Below are 20,819 nucleotides of genomic sequence, written 5' to 3' on the forward strand. Positions count from 1 at the left end.
TACATTACGGTAAGTAGTACAAAAAGTACCATTTTATTTTGTACACTCGTTGTTTTGAAAGGCCTGGGAAACATCTCTTGCTTTAGTGTTAATTTTTCATATATCTCATGTTGGAGTCCACTTGTATCATACAGCAAAAGAGTGGCTCTACTTCAACAAATCTTTACCTAAGTAAAAGTAAAAGTTGCCATCCAAGAAATTATTCATGTAAGAATTAAAAAGTATTTGGTAAAAAGATTACATAGGTACAGAGCTGATCAAAATATCTGATCATTGAGACAATGAGATAAACTAAAACATAGCACTACGCGTAAATTCTTGTATTTTAAAGACTAAAATGAAGACATTTATTTTAGAACAGGGTAAAGTAATTCCAGTGCCAATATGTAATGTTTACTGTATATTTTTGATCTCGAAATGATCTAAAGGGCTGGAGCAGATCGAAAATGACATCAGAACAACAAATCTTTTGTATGAACAGGAGGTCTGAAGCGTCGGTGTGTCTCTGTGTCTGGTGTACTTTTGGTTGAAACATGTTTATTCTTCATTCAGAGAAGTTACTTGCATATAATCACAAATTTTACTTTATTTTTAAGAGCAGCAAAGCAACACTTCATAATAATATAACCCAAGTAAAAGTAAAAATCATGGTGTAGTGAAACTTCTAATAGATTTGTTTTCCCAAAAAGTTACTCAATGTAACTATAAGTTACTCCCAACTTCTGTTTATTTCTCATTATCTGCCTCATATTTTGAGGAGAATCTATGTAAGGAAGAATAAAACTTTAAAATTTTAATGAAATTAAATGAGCGCAAAGGTTGATCAGATAAATCAAATGCTTAATTCAATTTAAAACAAATAAAACAAAATATGACCATATATTCTGCAATTTTAGATTTTAAATAAAATGCATTAATTATTTTATTGTCACTAAGTATCTAAGTCCACATAATAGCACAACATAATTACGTTAAAGAAGGTTATTTTTATTATTTATAGATAAAATAAAACCTATCTGAAAAAATACATCTGCTACATTTTAAACATATTTCCATTGTAACATCTGATTAAACATAACTGGCCTAGAAAAAAATTGTAAAAATTAAATAAATTATATTATTAAAATGAGTTGATGCCGTTGTGTCAATATATACTGATAACCTCCTCATTTTTGTTTTGCTGATAAAATAAGCAAGCACATATTTCCCTTAATAATGTGAAAATAGTATGTTGTTTAATTTGACCTAAAACAGTAAATATGCCCGTTTTAAAAATGAGAAGAATGAAAATAAAATCCCCCGTCAGTCGACCTCTGCTGTTGATTCATCTGAACACATCAAACTGAAAAAACTGCGGTTTAACCACATCTACAGTTTGACAGCCTCTCTCATTTTAACTTTGAGTTCCCCTCTCCCCTTGTTGTATTAGGAATAAAATATTAATTGTCTTTAAATGTGCAGCCTGAAAACAATCTAAACAGTAAAACTGAAGCCTTAGTTTTCAGACGTTTTGATTCGGCTGAGAGAAGATCTGTGAGAAACAAAAAAGGGGCTTGAATGCAGCGTAGCTAAGAGTTGTGAAAACAGGCAGGATGTGTGGTTATGTTCTGGTCCATACAGCCACTGGTACTTCAGCCTCTTCTCATGCACTTTGCTGCATGATTGTAACCAGGTTTTTAACATGCAAAGCATAAGGAAGTGACAGATGATCCTATTGGTCAGGTTTTCTGCCTGCAAGGAGCAAAAGTCGCAAGGTGCACAGCACCTTTATATCAAAGAAGCTTCACATGCTAGTCATGTGAAGCGTCATGTGAAGCGAGGAGAGCCTCATTCAGCTGACCAGTGGATTGTAAAGTGAGAAATGTGGTTCGCACGTTCAGCGCCACCCAGACTCAAAATGCATCTAAGACAAACAGAAACTGTTTTTTTATAACCTTCAGAAAATACAGATAGTGCAGAGTACTGAGCTTTTAAAATAACAGGTTAAGGGTTGAAGTAAAAAGGAGTCAGAGTGGGTGTGGCAGAAGAGAACATCTTGGTTTGTCACTTCCTTTATTGCTTGGCAGGTGGTTGGTAAGGTTGTGCATCACAAACAGATCATCTAGTAACTCATTTTAATATTTAAACACTTTGAAACAACATAAAAAGTCATTTCTTCAAATCATTTACATTTCTAAAAGCCGTTTAAATGCAGAAAATGTTTAATTTTGCGACTGTGAACCCAAAAGTATTTTCAAACAAAGCTTCTTACATGCAACAGCCAACTTTCTTCAGCAGCTTAAAGTTGGACTGAGGCGATCATTAATAACGAAAAGCTGCTTTGTGCCATGTTGATCTTTTTCAGTGAACTCAAGTTCAAAGTCAACATCTGAGCAGAAAAAAGAGGATTTAAGTGATTTTGAAGAGGGATTGGGTTTTCCATTCATAACCATGTTTACAGGAAAGAGGAAACATTTCAATCAATTCAATTCAAATAGATTTAATAAAGAACAGAACATTAAACAATGCTACATGTGAGAAACGGAACAAGTAATGTGCAACCCCAGTTTAATCTAAACAGAAAATAAAAACAGGAATAAACAGAAACGGAACAATTACACTGAATTTCATAAGCATGAAAGTGTATTTTACAAATGTGGCTTTGCTGATGTCAGGGTTGAATAGAGAGATTGGTTTCCAGGTGACCAGAAAACAGCAGCTCACATTTCAGAGAACAAGAAGAAGAGCTGCAGCAGCAGAGAATCACAGCGATCCGCGCAGCAACGCCGGTTCATCAGAACCGGACAACAGATTGTAGAGAAGTTACCTGGTCCGATACGGTTCAACTTCATCTGCAACATTTAGATCTAAAGGCACAAAGTCCAGTCTGATCTAGCTTCAAACTATTTAGTTTGGAGCTGAATATTTAGTCTTTTAGATAAATATTTAGTTTGTGGGTGTTACGCCCCCCAAGGTCTAGGGGTTCAGGGACGGTAACATAAAATGTCCAGAGAAAAAAGTGGAATGAAAAAATGATTTATTACAAAAAGAAGGTTTTCACAGAACCAAAACACAATACAACTTAAGTCAATTAAACAAAAGTAAAGGACCAACAAATGCAGAAATCACCGAGTGCAAATTAAATAACAAGATGTGCAAACACATCAGTCTAAAGTAACTCAAAACAACCCAAAAGAAAGGACAAAAGGGAGCACCAAACACAAGCCTCTAGCTTGTTCAAGGTTTATCTAAAACAGATTCAAACCACTTAGCAAAATAAGCGAGAACAAAATTGTTCAAACTGTCCAAAACAGAAGGTGGGGGTCAGCTTTACACAACACAACCTCTTCCTGCTAGCTGCCCCCCTGGAGGAATGAACTCAGACTTCTTTTATATGGTGCAGGTGGGTCTCATCAACATCTGATTGGCTTTGCTGCTCCAATGGGGTGGCTGCTCTCCTGCAGCCTCTAGGCAGCCAATCAGAAAGCTGTGCCCGCACAGCTGATCCTGCATAATAGCAAAAAAACAAAGAGCCTGCACAGCCTCAAGAGGCCAGGGGCCATAACAGTGGGCCAAATATTTAACTTGCTAACTAAATTCTTAGCTTTAAACTATTTACTTTGGAGCTTAATATTTAGTTTTCTACCTAAATATTTAGCTGAAGACTAAACATTTAGGTTGCTAACTAAATGTGTAGCTTCAAGCCATTTAGTTTGGACCTAGTTTTTTAAATTGTAGGCTAACTATTTAGCTATCTAAATATTTAGTTAGATATAGCTCTTTAGGCAGAGATAATATGTGCTGAAATGAATCGTTCGCGCTGACAGTTAAAGTTCTGTTCACTATTCAAACATAATGGTTGACTGGGGCGTGCCGTGGTGGCGTAGCGGTTAGCGCGACCCGTATTTGGAGGCCTTGAGTCCTCGACGCGGGTTCGACTCCCGGACCCGACGACATTTGCCGCATGTCTTCCCCCTCTCCTTCCCCGTTTCCTGTCAGCCTACTAAGGGTTCTTGTTGTGGGCTCTAGTGTCCTAAGGGACACTAGACCCCCTGGAGGGGTAAAAAAAAAAAACATAATGGTTGACCATAAATATATTCCATATTTCTTCGGCTTCAGACGTGATTTAAAATCTTTAAACTCAGCTTGTCTGGAGCAGAGAAGAAAGTCTTGTCCCTCTGGTGTAATGAAACGAGTTCATTGGATGAACACGATGAACTGTAGCGATCTGTTTGCATGTAAAGACGTTTGTCCTCGTAACTTCCTGAGCTAAAGTGGAAATCTAATGCAGCGGCAGATTATGGTTCTATTTCTGCTGCTGCGTTTCTTTCAGTTCCTCCGAACACACTCCGGGTCGGGTCGTAGTTTGCTGCTGCGGCTCAGCAGTGACTCGCTGCTGTCTTTGGTTTGTTGTTATGGACTCATATGATTGTAAAAATGGTCTACTTCCACATTTAAACAGACATATATATTTTATTCTGTATCCAGTTCTCCTTTTTACAGGCTCTCTGAAATCAGGCACATTTTCCTGCATGCCAGATGTCGTCTTCCTTCAGACTGTCTGCTTTTTCAATCAATGGATGATCTTGGTGGAATTGGCAATCCATGCACCAAAAAACAAAAACTATACAAGCGAATCGGAAATTTCTGCACAGTACCAAAGCTCTTTTTCACACTGCTAAAACACAAATTCTTATAATTATTTTTCTCAAATTTCTGCTGAAAATATCTGCACATGAAAAAAAAAAGAACAAACTATCTATAAAACCTTACATTGGTGGGGCAAAAGAGTGGTAATCCCAAAATAACTACAAAAACATTTAGAAATTATTTATTGAATCAAGTTTTAAATGTCCTTTCACCTTCTTGGAGACGCTCAGCTAAACGTCCCTCAGCCTCAGTCTGAACTTTTTCTGATGATTTTTCTGTTTCTTTCTGCATTTCTGGGCCTCAGGTTTGCTGATATGATCTAAAATCTCTTAAAACTGACTTTACTTCCCGAGGTTTCTGTTTCATCGTTGAGAAATGTCCTGAGCTGCTGTCAGAAGCACACTGCAAAAACACAAAATGTTACCAAGTATCTTTAGTTTGGTAACCAAACATGGTTTGGTTTAGTTTATGATCTTCATATACTTGAAACAAGACAAAACTAATTTACAAGTAACTTTTGATTAAGATATAGGAGCTTATTTTAAGTCAATAAAGTTCTCGTTCCTCTGGCAGATTATCTCACTTATGAGAAAATGTTTTATTGATCACTTGACGTCCTTCTTGCCCTCTTAGTGTTGAAAGAAGGAATCTAAATTCTTGCAGATATTCTGTTGCGTTTTACAGATTATGACCCTTTAATGACGTTCAGATAAGATTTATTTTATGCACATCAGAACAAACAGCACAAAAATGTCTGTATTACTAAAATGAAATGAATATTAAATATCAAGGTTTCGACTGCCAGGAGTAAAACAAAATGTCAAACTAAATACAACTTTTGTGATTTCAGAGCAGTACTTCTCCTCCTCTTCCTCTTTCTTCCTCTTCTGCGCTCACAGGAATGAGGTGAGAAGAAAGTGCAGAAGTTCATCCTCTCATTCAGAGTCAATAGCTGGGAGGAAACTCACTCTGCATTAGCTCACCTTTTCAGTCTGTTTTACCTAAATTGTGCAAATGCAACAAATCTCCTCAGGGCTTCGCATAAAAAAATAAAACATCTCTAATGCCAAACAAAGTTCAGTCTGTGTTCTTGTTGTCCTTCGGTTTGAGGTTGGCTTGAGTTAATCTGGAATAACTTCCACATAATCTGAATTTGGATCATCTGCAGTAAAACAGAGAAGTTGAATTAAATGACAGACAGTAAAAAAAACGCTGCAGGTAACCAAGACAAAACATTTCACATACTCTCATAATCATTTTCCTCTTCAGGTAAAGGAGAAGCTCCTCTCTGCAATGAGTGTCCGCCCGACGCGCCGCCCCATCCTCTGGCTGACGCTGCGGCCGATCCTCTGGCTGACGCTGCGGCCGATCCTCCAGCCGATCTTCTGGCTGGCGGTGTGGCCGGAGCTTCAGGTTGTGTTTCTGGTCTCCTCGGCGGCTGGATCAACATGGGTGTTTTCTTTTTCACCGAGTGGCGCAGATGAATGGCCAGACCTTGGTTCTTCCTCTTGTAGTTACGGATTAAATCGCCCAGAGTCTTAAAATATGTCTCCTGCAAACCTCCTGCTGTCTGTGGAGCGACACAGAGATAAAGACACGAAGAAGCTGAAGGTGCAACAAATCTGTGATCCATAACTCAATGTTTTCATCAGCAAGTAGAGAGAAAAATGTAAAATAAATGTTTTAAATGCACAATCCAACATGAAGCAACAGGTAAACTCAATAAGAAAACTGTAAACAAAAATGTTAAAACAATAATTGGGAACAAACAATAGAAAAAGAGGATTCATGTGAAAATAATATTAATATATGTAATATTGTGATTATGGAAAAAAATATCAGCATATATATGGAAATAAAAGCTTAATACAAATTTAAAATCTAACTGAGAACAAAGCTATGCAAAAAGATAAAATAACATTCATGAAAAACATATTAATATTTTAAATTGCAAATGTGTCACAAAACAAAAATGAATAAAAAACTGAAAACAAAGTGATGCATTAAATAAAATAATATTAGCAAAAATTTATTAAAATGTTAAGTTTCAAATGTGCAACAAATAAAAATAAAAGAAGCTAAAAATAACAATAAAAAATAACATTGGGAAAAATAAATATATATATGAAAACATAAATATTAATTTAAAATTAAGTAAAAAACTGAATAAAATGGAAATAAATATTGTAGAAAAAAATACAAATAAATTAAATTAAATTAAATTAAAAGCAAAATAATAAAATTAGATAAATAAAAGTGGGTGATTGAAAGATAAGAAATATTGAAAGCTACCTAAATCCTGTTATGGAAACAGTTAACTGAGATTTGTCAAAAAAAACAAACATCCTTTTTCCATGCGTCTACCTCATTTGACCTTTAACCTTAACGTGGACCGTGTGGCCCGGGGGCAGCATCACCACCGTCTGGTAGACGCTGGCCGTGTTTTTATTAGCTCTGACGTCATTCAGTGTGTGGAGGGGAAAAAGTGTTCAATGTTTTCCTCTGCTGTGGGGGAGAGTTTCCTTCATGGGGGTGAAATGCTGATTTTCTTCCTGAGGCCTGAAATACTTTCACATCTTAATGAAACCCAATATCTCCAATCTACTTTATTGATCTATTTGATGACAAATCTACCAGAAATTAAGACCCTTTTAAATAATTCTGTGCTAGAAGTTGAGATTTCAGTAAAAACTCAAAATCTTACCAAGTATTATTAGTCTGGTTTCTAGTCCAAGTATCTTACTACACTTGAAATAAAACAAAATAAACTTACAAATAACTTTTCAGCAAAACATAAGAGCTTCTTTTAAGCCAATAATTCATTAATAATAACGAAAAGTTCTAGTTCTACTGACATACATGTTAACCTAATAACATAGTTTCTCATGTTACAAGTGAAATAAACTGTCGATGAAACTAGAACTTTTTTAATCAACATTAATTAATTACTGACTTAAAACAAGTTTATATATCTTGCTGAAAAAAATACTTGTACGTTAGTTCTGTCTTATTTCAAGTGTGCTAAGATATTTGCACTAGAAACTAGACCAAAAATACTTTTGTTTTTTCACACATTTATTAGACCAGAATGAGTTCATGGAAAAGCTGTGGGTGAGCAGCTGCCAACCAAACGCATTAATTCATTAACTGATAATAAACAGTGTGAGAACACATATTAAAAAAGGTTTTTGCATTTTGCTGCTGTGGAAAATAGAGTTGTGTGCTGGAACAGTGACAAACACCACAAAACAAGTGAAGCTGGTTGAACTTGAAATTGATTTTCACCTCCAGCCATGAAAAATTGTTAAAGAAATTAAAGTTTATAAAGCTTATTTCAAACAAAGTGTCTAAATATTGTTTCTCAAATCTGATAGATCATTAATCTTGAATTGTGAGTTGCTATAACTTAATAGAGGTGAGCGGATCAACCCAAAATGAAGATAATATCAATAATATTGAACTTTACTTAGAGACAATGCACAAACATTTGCTTTGTTTCTCTATTGGTTCTGTTTATTGTGTAAATAGGTAACTAAAGTACACATAAACTTTATCTAAATTCTATCCAAATATTTAACAAAACAATTCAAAGAGGAACAAACAAAAGCACAGAGATGTTGATGATATATCGTAGTAAAATAATACATATCAGTATCGGTTTTGGTGATACATGCCTGGTATTTACTTGGTATCGGATCAATACCAAAATATGACATATCCTACACCTCAATAACTTAATAACCTAAACCAAATAATTATTTCACAAACTGTCCTCACTTAGTTGAACAAGCACACAGTTCAGTATTATTTTCACTCACATTATCAAATTTAATAACTTATTTTAAGTGAGAAAAACCTAAATTCTTTATTCAACTTGCATGAAAAAAACTCTTAATTTTATAAAACATAACACTGAGTTCTGCTCAGAAACATTTGTTCTAACGGACCTTAAAGGCCATTCTCCTTAATCATTTGAATTATGCATTGAGCATCAAGCGCACCGGAGATCGCTGATTACAGCGCAGGGCATTCTGGGTAAAAACAACCAAAACAAACGCGGTAGCTTAGCGCTAGCGGGAGAAATAGCTCGTGGTCTTTTACCAAAAACAAAAGGGAAATCCTACAATCGCTAAAATCTGACGCCTCTCCATTTTTTAAACGTTTTGTAAAGAAGGAAGTTGCGCTCACTGTCTTCTTCAGAGGTTTTTGTGTCGTTTCCGTTGGTGGATCTTGGTGCAGCGCCCCCACAGGTGAAGAGGGGAACAGGTTTTTCAATGAGTTTAGTTGGTTTGACTCAGTGCAGCTGAAAATGCAACAAATGTTGCAGTTTTGTTCCCCAATCGAACCGAGTCTAAAGTAACTAAATTGATCAACTAATAATCATCACGAATAAATAAGTATGTAATGTGGAGCAGGAAGAGAGACAGAGGCAGCAGCTTATTAATCAAAGAGACGCCACATATTGAAAAAGTAAAAGTGTTTTTTTTACCAGCAGGGTGTAGTTTCCGTTGTGCGCCTGGAGGATTCTGTAGGTATAAACCACCTTCTGTTTGCTGCAAAGAGAAAACAAGACGTCTGTCAGTGAGGGATGAGTTTAGAGGAAGTATCGCAGAAAACCTTTTCCGTGTTAAACAACAATGACTCTGCTTTAAAACTGTGAAGATTAAAATCATGCACCATGTTTGGCACAACACTATAGTCATCTCTCTCGTGTCTCTGTCTGGGCTTTTATTATATCGTTTTCCATTCATCGTGATAAATCTATTTCCATTTAATCATGTTTAAAAATTCCTAAAACTGTCTGTCGGAATTGTTATTTTACTATTTTTAATCCACTGCTTGTTCAATAAAGGCGTATGACTAAATAATGATAAATTTGACAAAAATGCTATACAGAGAAACATAAAAAGTATTTTTTCGTGGCAAACTATCGTGATAAAACTTTGCATTTATATCCACCATCCCTAGATCCAACTTCACTCAAGTTTCTGCACACAAACAAGAACGACATTTTAAACATAAATATATGAAAAGGGAGACAAAATAAGCTAGCACTGAAGGTAAAATTGCAAACAGTTTATGTCCAGCATGTGTGGGGTCTGCAGAGATGTTAGCTGCCCCTTTCCTAACCTTAAACCAGGTCCACAGAACCAGAAGTGATCTACAGCAGACACGGAGTTGATTGACTGAGCTACCTTTGACCCCCCGGCAGGATGAAGAGTAGATCCAGTCCGTCTGCATCATCTGATGCCTTTAATCATCTGGCTTTGGCGTTTGCATGATTTTTCGGTGCATTGGGTGCGTTTTAGTTTGTGTGAAAGCACACTTGCAAGCACGTTTTGGAACAAGATGAATGCAAAACTCAACCGCAACTAAACCTCAGTCTTACCTCATCAAAGTGTGGAGCAAGACGACGAAGAGCTGGGGTTTCTATAAATAAAAGGAACAAAGAAACCAACCGGAGCCAGCCATGCAAAGCAGCTTTTCTCACAAAACTCAGCCAGTCTCACTGGTTCCACTCAGTTTCCACTCAATGAGCAACCAGCCCCTTCAAGAACCCAGAGGTGTGTTTTTAAATTATATTTATTCAGTGGGGAAAAATGCAGAAAATTCAGCTGTATGCTGAAAACTATAAGAGAAACACTGCAAAAACACAAAATCTTACTAAGTATTTTGGTCTAATTTCTAGCACAAATATCTTAGTACATTTGAAATAAGAAAAAACTGACTTAAAGTCACTTTGCATCAAGATATTGGAGCTTGTTTTAAGTCAATAATTCCTTAATATTTTTTTTTTTTAATGACTAGTTCCACTGTCAGATTATTTCACCAGTAACAAGAAAGTTTTCCTGTTATAAGTGAAATAATCTACCAGTGGAACCAGTAATATTTCATCAATATTAAGAAATGATTGACATAAAACAAGCTACATGTGGCTGACATGTGATTTGTAAGTTAGTTTTGTTTTATTTCAAGTTTACTGAAATATTTGTACTGAAAACTAGACCAAAATTACTTGATACTTCTTATTTTTGCAGTGAAATATCGCATCTAATCACAGTCAGTATGTTCTTCTGAAAGAGCATTTTCAGACTGATTGTTTTTAGGAAGGCGCTGCAGGTTGGAGCAGCTCCGTTAGCTCTGACTGGCTCTTTCTTCAGACTTTTGTTTATCGTTTGTTTGTTTGCGTGTTTGGAGGATTATGGGTTTGGATGCCGGGCAGCTGAATCCATTTTTACTTTCACCGCCCTTATTTAGGACAGTTGCTATGATGCGTAGCCATGGTTACAACGTGTTGTTTTTACAGCTGGATGTAGCATCATGAATGCTCAATTAGTACCTGACCTTTGACCCCAAATCCCAGAAGAGTTGAAAATGAGCAAAGGGAGGAGGAAGTTCAAACCGTCTCTTCCACCGATCACAGTGACGTCTCTCTGCTTTCTAACCAAAAGTCCAGAGAGAGATTTAAAGAGGCAGAGCAAAAGCAAAGGAGGCGGATCAGCAGAGTTAGCTAGCAGCTGATAGCGTCATCCAGAACATGTTGCTGTGGGATATCATCTCTGCAGGGCTGATATTGCACTGTTTGCATTTCATAACAGTCATACAGCAACGGCCTTCAGTCAGAAACCTATTCAGAAACACTGCAACACTGACTGCTACTGGAGCGTCACAGCATCACCATCAACAGCGACGTTTATTTAGAGATACTAGGATAATTCGAGTTAAGACAACATTTTATTTTTGATTTATTTTGAACTGAACTGAAAATGAAATAAACATAACGATTGTTTTTTATTGAGACTAATTAATACAGGTCAGCAGGTGATTCGGTTCCAGCTAAACGTTTTCATTGATCTAGCTTGTCTAGAGATAAATATGGCTCTTAATGGTTTTTACAAGAAATGCAGAAACATATCTAAACTTTCAGGTTTCTTATCTGCTGTTTTACTGGCGGATCATGTTATTCTTATCATTATTGGAGTCTGCTGCTGGTTTGATGGTCAGTCAGTTAACAGAGTTAAACCAACAGGGTTGGTGTAGAACCACAGCTCTGCGGTGTCCCTCAGGGCTCAGTTTTCGGCCCAATGGTTTCCTCATTTCATTTGATATTCCCGTGTAGGTTTAACATGTGCCTCAGACATGATTAGAGTTTCAAAACATCACACATAATTTATGTGAATGTCAGATTTATTTGGGGATTTCAACTTCTGTTTTTATTTAATCTGGGGGTCTGGTGACCTAAAGAATCAGGAAACTAATTTGAATTTAATTTGAATCAAAGTCTATGAGGAGCCATTTGTAAAGTTACACAGCAGACAAATGTATAGCAATAATCTGAGTTATTTAGCCTGTTAGAAGGTTATTCATTCATTTATAAATGTCACATAAATATATTATAAATATTTAGACAGCAACATATTCAGTTTGCAAACTAAATATTTAGCTCCAAACTATTTAGTTAGCAAGTAAAAGATTCATTTCCATTCTAAATATTGAATGAGCAAACTAAATATCTAGTTTACAGATTGATTATTTAGTTAGGAAGCCAAATATTTAGCTACAAACTAAATATTCAATCAGCAAGCTAACTCTTAACTTCAGAAACTAAATAATTAGTGCCAAACTAGCTAATTAGTGAGCAAGCTAAATATTTAATTCACAAGCTAAATATGTAGTTTATAAACTAAATACTTGGTTTGTAAACTTAGTTGCAGTAAATGTTGCCGCAGTGTTTAAATGTTTGAAAGACTCATCTCCTCTCCTGCACCTTTTTGCCTTTGTGGCCATAAAACTTGACTTTCTGTTGCTTTGACTTGACTAAGGCGGATTAACTAACTTTACCAGATTAACACTTTTCTTAAATTATGTTCTGTTTTGTGATTATTAATAACACAAAAATATAACTGAAAACATAATGATCATTAAATTAGTCATGGTTGTTTCTTGCCTTTTCATAATTATGAAAATGCAAATACATGTAACTGTTAAGAATCTTCATATTTTGTCTGATTTTACCATAAAATGTGTCAGAAACACTCACAGCTCCAATGTGGTTTTTGCCATTAAACTGCCACAACCGTTTCCTGTCAACAGATCGCATCAAGGTGACCTTATTAACTGCAGCTCTGAGCATCATAAGAAGCTAAAAACTAAGTGAAATAATTCAGTTTCTTTATGTGAACTCATCATCTGGAGGATCTTTGTGATTTCAGTTCAAACGTTTCAGATGGTCCAGTAATAAACTTCGGTTCATCAGTAAAACTAGTTGAATTTATTTTCAGGAAAAACCAGCAGGTTGCACCGAGTCATTGATCTGAAACGTTCACAAACTTCCTTCTCTAATTTTTGTTCAGGTCACTTCCTGCAGATATTATTTCTATTTTTTTTCCACTTCAACAACACATACTAACTTGCATGTACCACATTAAACATTCACAACCTGCAAGCAGCCACAGTAAAACCTGAGTTACTGTGAAGTCACTCAATCATTAAAAACGCTAAATGGTAAGACATGAGACTTTGAGTTCTGCAGCAGATTGATTCTTTGGGTTTTAGAAACCAGATGCTGCTCAGAGGCAGTAAGTCTGAAAACATGTTACTGCAGAGAAAATGATTTTAGTGTTCTCTGTGTTGGTCATGCATTTCCTTCTTCTCTACATCCACGCTTTTATTTTTTTAACAGGTGAGACAGATTGCAACATTCAGCAGGAAAAGCTTTTTGCATTTCTGGAGTTTGAAGTTACTAAGTTTAGAGGACAAAAGAAGCGAAGTCTCCATACTTCTCTTTTTAAGGTTTCTTTGCCACCAGTGGCCTTTATTTCACAGAATCCAGACAGAGAAATGGGAAAACCTGCCGCAAAGGTCACCAGGTTGACCTTGAGCAAAGCGTAATTTAACGTCAACGTCTCGCTCTGCACAAGCATTAAAGTGAAATTCACCCAAATAAACCTTTTTCCTGATAAACTGGGTAAATCTTTATATTTCCGTGCAAATTTTGACATTTTTGTACAATTCATTTAGTTTGGCTTTATTTTGCCTGAAACCGTCTCATTACTGGTTTCTTTAGTCAAACAGTTCAGAGGCAACTGAATTACAGACCCGGCAAATTATTTAACTCAAAACATAGAAAAATGTCTTTTTCTAAGTGAAACAATCTACCAGCGGAACAAGAACGTTTTCATCAATATTAACGAATTATTGGCATAAAACAAGCTCCTATTTCTTGCTAAAAATTTAATGTAAGTTAGTTTTGTCTTATTTCAAGATACTTGCCGTAGAAACTAGACCAAAATACTTGGTCAGGTTTTGTGTTTGTGCAGTGTTTGCTAAACCAAAACATGTTTGATGGTCTAAAACATAAGAAGCAAAGAAATCCATAAGAGGACGATCATTTTTCACAAACGGGATTATTTTCAAAGCCAAAAACAGCTCAAATATTTACATTTTTTACTGATTTATCAGCTGCAAAAACACTAAATCCTATCTAGTTGTTTCTAGTGTAAATATGTTAGAATGCTTGAAATAAGATAAAACTGACTTAAGTAACTTTTCAGCAAAATCTAAGAGTTTGTTTTAAGTCAACAAGAAGTAATTCCATTGCCAGATTATTTCACTTATAAACGGGGAAACATGAAATAATCTGCCAGTGGAACTAGAACGTTTTCATCATTATTAAGAAATTATTGGCATAAAACAGGTTTCTATGTATTAGTTTGTCTTATTTCAAGTTTACTCAGATATCTGCTCTAGAAAGTAGATTGAAACACTCGGTGAGAGTTCGTGTTTCAGTCCATGCTGCACATCACATTTTTTTCTGTACATTTCATACTAAAGATCAAGACGTTAAATATTATCATTGATAATAATTCATCACAGATGCTGTTCAGGCTGGCTAACCTCTACATCAGAACTTTAGTGGAAATGAACACATTAGTTTGCATTTTAACAGAACCGGCTGCAGTACAGACACAAGCGCCCTGCAGAGGATGGTGAGGGGACGCTCCGTCCAACGTCTGCACTGTAAAAACACAAAAACTTACCAAGTATTTTTGGTCTAGTTTCCAGTGGAAACATCTCAGTACACTTAAAATAAGACAAAACAAACGTACAACTAACTTTTCAGCAAGAAGAAAGAACTTGTAAGTGAAAAATTTCTTACCATTCCTGAAAAAGTTCTAGTTCCACTGGCCGATTATTTCACTTATAAAAATACTTTTTTCCCATGTTATAAATCAAACAATCTGCCAGTGGAACAAGTACTTTTTAAAATCAATATTAAGGAATTGAAAGATTACCTATTAACCTTTCAGTTAAGGTTGATTTAGTGAAGAAAGATATTTCCACCATAAACTAAACCAAAACGCTCGGTAAAATGTTTTTTTTTTTGCAGTGTGTTTCAGATCTGCTTTGTTGAATCTGAAACAAAGATCAGATCAACAAAACACCTGATTTGTTGATGCTTTGTTGAGCATCAACAAATCAGATACCAATCAAAGCATCTGATGTGTTGCTGAGTTTTACTCACTAGACGCAGAGACACAGCGCTCCCTGGATGGTCTCGCTCTCTCGGATCAGGTACGCTCCGTCCTTGTTCTTCTTCCCCAGAACCTCCTCACACTCCTTCTTGGTTATGCCGCCGTGGTAACACTCCGGCAGAGCCGCTGCCATGGCGAACGGGGGCCGCGGGCCGGCAGGCCGACATCCACCTGCACGGCGCAGGAGCTTCTGCTTTCACAAACAGCCCTGAAAACGGTAGGAACCACGACCCGGTTAAAGCCCGAGCAGCTCCAGAACAGAGCCGGCCCGGTCAGCTCTCGCTGCGTGGAGGTGCAGAGCAGAACGCTCACTGAGAGGGCATCAGGAAACCAGCGTGTTGTTCTCGCAGTTTCACAGGAAGTTAGGTGTCACAATGAGACACTTAAATGGAAACTAAAAGATGTGCAGCAGATAACAGCGAAGCTTACCGGCAGAACTATTCAACCAGTCAGAAACTGTTAAAAACAGTCATTATGTTGAGGAAGCAAGAAAGACCAGGTTTCATAAAAAACCAGCAACTTCACACGCATTCACTCCTGCAAGAGCACAACGGTATCAAGAAACAGACAAAAAATATATATTTGTCTTGATTAACTTTTATTTTCCTAGCATACACTTTTAGAACATGTGCTAAGATTTGCAAAACAAACTATTTTTAAGATAATCGCAATCAGCCTAGTTAGTTTCAGTCACAAGTCCATTTATTCATATTCAAACCTATAACAGCAAGTTAAAATTAATCTAATCATCTAATTATTGATTCAAATAACAAGATGCAGCAGACCAATAAAATGCACAAGCAATGAGTAGGGCGCCCTCTTCTGGTTGAGTGGGACAACCTGATGATTAGAGGAAACCGTGTCGTTTATTTTACACTCTGTCTCTCCAGCCAGTCAGATTTAGACCATGTTGACACTTTCGATTCCAATTAAACTGGAATCCACTTTGTGTGTGAAATAGTTTGGTTATAAAATACAGAATGTAAATTTACACATATTCCACAATAATAAAAAAAAACATGTTTTATGTATATTTTGTCATTTTTAGAAAGTCTTGTGTTTTTACTTAAAAAAATGTTTCCTTTGTATTTCCTTAAGTAATTTGGAACAATTGAGTTTTGCTAAACATTTTCTAAACTTTGCAGGTTTGCTTTTAATTATTATTAATTTGTTGTATTTCCCCTTATTTTATTTTAAGATAAAATAAAATGTTTTATTAAGTTGTTGTTGTGTCATTTACTGAGAAACTTATCCCTAAATAAGAATGAAAAAAAATCTAAACGTTTCCCTTGGGTATATTTCGGGAGAGTAATAAAAGTATACAGCAGAATAAAGTAAATAGTAATTACAGTAACTTCTTCTTGTGACCTGAAGAGGGCGCCCACGGCTCTGAGGGCGCCTCCTCCGGTTGCTAAGCGACAGCTCGCAGTCTACGTCCCGTGCTGTGGGCGGGGCAAACATAAATCCGTAACGGTTGCGAAAACTTTATTGAAAAACTATTTAATTTCAGTGTAATGTAATATGACGTTTATCATGGTTAACATTGAGGACACATTTCCAATAGTTTTTGGTGAAACTCTGTGTTGACACAGGCGTATTTATCAGTAGTTTGACGGATAATGACCGGCGTTTGTAACAAGGTTGGAGTTGAAAGTGGTTCCGGAAATGGAACAGGTCGCTACATTTAGCCGTTAGCGGGATTTTTACCGTGATTAGCTGAAGGCGAAGCCTGGTTTAACTGCCTCTGTCGGTGTGTGCAGGTGGAGAAGTGAGGCAGGGCGGTGCTTTAGGCGTCGTGGGGGCGGTGTTAACGCTCCTGTCGGTGCTCCTCATCCTCCTCACCTTCCCCTTCACAGCGTGGAGCTGCGTTCAGGTAAAGCACCTGGATAAAGATGGCGTCCCCTTCATTCAGCTGGCCCGGACCACCTTCTGTTCGCTTTAGTTCTATATATAAAACATTTAAATGGTCAAACATGAACTGGATCATTTTGTAACAGTTTGTTTAAACATAACTTATATAATTAAGCAGAAAAAGATCACTGTTTGGACAATTTAACTTTCGAATAGTTTTTAGACTTTGTTTGGATTTTTCACTACAATATATGATGTTTAGCTTGAACACTACACAGCCTAGACTGGATTATTTTACAATAATGACATATTCTCTTAAATCAAGAGATTAGTGTGAATTTTATTCAATTTATAAGGGGGGTAACTGGGTGTTTTTAAGGTTTTTAATCGGATTTATTTCAAAATCTTGATGCTTAGTACAATTACTACCAACTGCACCATCATGCAGCCACCATGACTTTTGTTTTGAATCATTTTTAAGCATGAGTAGAGTACAAGTCTGATCAAATTCAGATCAGATGCCAAATTTATTACATTCTTCACTCATTCTTAGATAAACCTCCACAGGTGTCATAATTTGAGCCCATTTTGAAAGTGTTTTCATATCTTCTCTGAATCAGTGTTTTAACTGATGTGTGTCTGTGCTGCAGGTTGTCCTGGAGTTTGAGAGGGCCGTCATCTTTAGACTGGGCCGGGTCGTCAAAGGATCAGCTAAAGGACCTGGTGTCTTTTTCTGTTAAACTCAGACTGGAGTCATTTTGTTTTTAATTATTATACTAATGAATGCATTTATTACTCACATGATTCTGACATTTTAAGACACTGAACAGGAAAGCAATTCTCTGAGACTGTAAAACATATTTTTATTCCATCTCCTGCTGTAATTTTGTGAATGTTGTTGGTTTTGTTCCTGCAGGTTTAATCTGGTTCATTCCCTGGTTGGACGTCGTTCAGAAGGTTGACCTTCGAACTCTCTCCGTCTACATCTGCCCACAACAGGTCTCTGCTCATTAAACAGTTACTACTGCATGCATTTATCTACAGTTACATGTAAAATGTGTTTGTGTCAAACAGATTATAAATTAGGATAAGGCTGTTAATTTTAATCTTGAATTTAACTTCACTTTTCCTTTTCTCAATTTCCTCAGTATTTCAGCTACATTTCTGTTTAGCACACAATAAAATGCAAACTATGTCTGCACTGAAAACCTTAGAAAAACTGCGACATGTCTTATATGGATTAAGCATCCTACATATTTGGAGGCAATTTTCAATAAAAGAACAAATAATTGGTCAGGGAGGAGTACATTTCTGCCAAAACAGTTTCATAAAATATGTGGAATTGTTGTTTAAAGGTCACACATTTTCCAGGAAAAATGTACAGTTTTCTATGATTAAAAACATATATTTATAATATTAAAAGAGGATATTCTCTGACATTATGTGACATTTTATATGAAAAGAACATCTTCTGATCCAGACTCGTTGCATCCATGTTGCGGCGTCTTCTTCACCGTCTCTGGTGTTATTTCTGTGTCCCGCTCGAGGCTTCGTGGTGAGTCTGGACCTTGAAAATGTTCTGGTCCAGGAACATTTCTGATCCAGGAAATGATTCCAGATGTACCATTTCCATTCTGGAAAAGATCCAGATAGGCATCTCCATCATTTACCATCTCAGTCTGAGGATTTATGCCTCTTTCTCTTGCAAATGTCTGACTTTATAATGTCAGAAAATATCTTTATAATTTAAATACTGTTTAAAATTCTGTGTTTAATGATGAAAGGTTTTTAAATTTACAAATTTTGACATCAGAGAATTTGGAAATATGTTAAATTAATCTCAACATTTATTGTTTTTCTTGTTCTGCACTGACTGTGACAGTCTGTGGTAAAACCTGAAGGTTATTTCAGACGTTTCCTCCTCCTTCCTGCAGGTTCTGACAGCAGACAGCGTCCCGTTACTGGTGGACGCGGTGGTGTTTTACCGCGTGGTGGATCCCACCCTCTGGTTCACCCGGGTGCAGAATGGCTTTGACGCCACACACTGGCTGGTTCAGGCGACCCTCAGGGCGGCGCTGGGCGCTCACACGCTGACAGACCTGCTGACGCAGTGGCCTAGCATAGCCACGAGAATGGAGGTCAGACACAGCCAAGCTGCCAGAGTTTAGCTCTACATCAGGGTTACAGATGATTTTACTGCTTCACGTCCTGCAGGAGGTGCTGCACTCCGGCTCCAGGCCGTGGGGCGTTCAGGTGCAGCGAGTGGAGCTCAGAGATCTGAAGCTTCCCATCAGCCTGCAGCGCTCCCTGGCCTCAGAGGCCGAGGCTGAGAGGACGGCGCGGGCGATGGTACTGCTGCAGTAACACGCCCACCAGGCAGCACCTGCCCTGTTCACCGCGATATTCACTGTTACGTTAAAACTGCAGCATGAAACTTGTTCAAACTGTCACCATGTCATGACAGTTTGTTTTGAAATCTGTGAAAAAATTAATCTGCAACCTCCCTGAACGACTGAAGAAATGCACCGACCAAAAACAACCAATCAGAGCCAGGAGGCGGGATTTAGCGCTGTCAATCAATCTCATGTACGCGCTGATTGATATGCTAACTTACTGTTACAGGAAAACTGTTTATCTGCCATCAGCATAGCAAAGGTTATGCTAACTAGCCTTAGCATTCATGATAGCCTCTGCTAGCTTCAGCGTAGCGCAGAGCAAGGAGGAGAGAGGATATGAGCAGCGCCACACAGAAACTGTGGCTTTTACCTGCTGCCTTATTAAAAGAAAAACAGATCATTTCCAGATTTTTTGGTCATTAATTGTTTTGTTGTTTGCTAGATTTTTGCCATTCATGACTTGTGGTTGTGGGCCAAACAAAATCATTTCAAAGCTCACGAATGGCCCACAGGCCACACTTTGGACACCCCTGTTTCTTGTTTATTTGCCATTTGTTTCAGTTCATCAAATTAGTTTTTTTCTTTCAGTTTCTGTTGTTTTTGTTTTTCTGAGTGGAAGGAAAAGTTTTTATTCCTCATCAATATCAGTAACTAAAGAGAACAATGAGAATTTTATACTAAATAATGAACTTATTCACATTTTGTTTAACACAAATGTTTGATATTTCTATGTGTGGAGTTGTTGCCATGCTAAAAGTCGGACGATTTGTGATGTTTGTGTTGGTTTTGAAGTGTCTCTGTGTTTCAGATGATCGTGGCTGAAGGGGAAGTGAAGGCGTCTCGTACTTTAAGGGAGGCGGCGTCCGAACTGTCGCCTGTGGCTCTGCGCCTCAGATACTTGCAGACGCTGGCGTCTGTGGACAGCGGCGCCTCCATCGTGGTCTGGATCCTCCCCACAGGGATCCTGCAGTAAAACTCATCCAACCGAGACGCAGCAGGTTCCGCTGAGTTATCCGACCCAGAAAGAGAAGAGTTAAACAGAACCAAACAAATCTGAGCTCTCAGGACGTCCATCTGTCTGTTCAGATGTTTGTTAAATTATCACATTTTCATATTTAATAAAACCAAAAGTGTTTACAAATTATTCCATGGATGCTTCTGTGGTCCTTTACTCTAAAACGTTAAACGTGTTTTACTTTACCTGTGTTTTTTTCCAGTGAAAACATTTAAATTTTTTAGTTGAAACAGATTTTACAAACTTTTAAAGTTTATAAATAATCTCAGCAGTTTAAGTTTAGACTCAAACATCCAGCAAGTTTCATTCTGGGAAACTTCACCTTAATTTTAATTAAAGAGATGGTCACCATGCCAACAGAATGAGAAGAACATTCACAACAAAAGATTAGGA

The 20,819-nt window shown here is 37.0% G+C and overlaps 2 protein-coding genes across 2 annotated transcripts; one reads left to right on the plus strand and one right to left on the minus strand.

The window, feature by feature from the left end:
* Nucleotides 1-4,432: 4,432 nt before the first annotated feature.
* On the minus strand, nucleotides 4,433-16,247 carry LOC116712175 (SH2 domain-containing protein 1B). Its single transcript, XM_032552071.1, has 4 exons — nucleotides 15,155-16,247; nucleotides 9,119-9,182; nucleotides 5,875-6,199; nucleotides 4,433-5,791 (listed from the first exon to the last, which is right to left on the minus strand). The coding sequence occupies exons 1-4, from the start codon at nucleotides 15,295-15,297 to the stop codon at nucleotides 5,751-5,753; spliced, it is 573 nt and encodes a 190-aa protein (XP_032407962.1). The 5' UTR covers nucleotides 15,298-16,247; the 3' UTR covers nucleotides 4,433-5,750.
* Nucleotides 16,248-16,592: 345 nt separating this feature from the next.
* Nucleotides 16,593-20,555, plus strand: LOC116712165 (erythrocyte band 7 integral membrane protein). The gene is made up of 7 exons (XM_032552060.1): nucleotides 16,593-16,838; nucleotides 16,925-17,037; nucleotides 17,666-17,738; nucleotides 17,932-18,014; nucleotides 18,950-19,153; nucleotides 19,230-19,364; nucleotides 20,220-20,555. Exons 1-7 carry the CDS (start codon nucleotides 16,784-16,786, stop codon nucleotides 20,382-20,384), a joined length of 828 nt encoding a protein of 275 aa, XP_032407951.1. The 5' UTR covers nucleotides 16,593-16,783; the 3' UTR covers nucleotides 20,385-20,555.
* Nucleotides 20,556-20,819: the final 264 nt, after the last annotated feature.

This window comes from Xiphophorus hellerii, chromosome 21 (assembly GCF_003331165.1).
Source record: "Xiphophorus hellerii strain 12219 chromosome 21, Xiphophorus_hellerii-4.1, whole genome shotgun sequence".
NCBI classification, from domain to species: domain Eukaryota; kingdom Metazoa; phylum Chordata; class Actinopteri; order Cyprinodontiformes; family Poeciliidae; genus Xiphophorus; species Xiphophorus hellerii.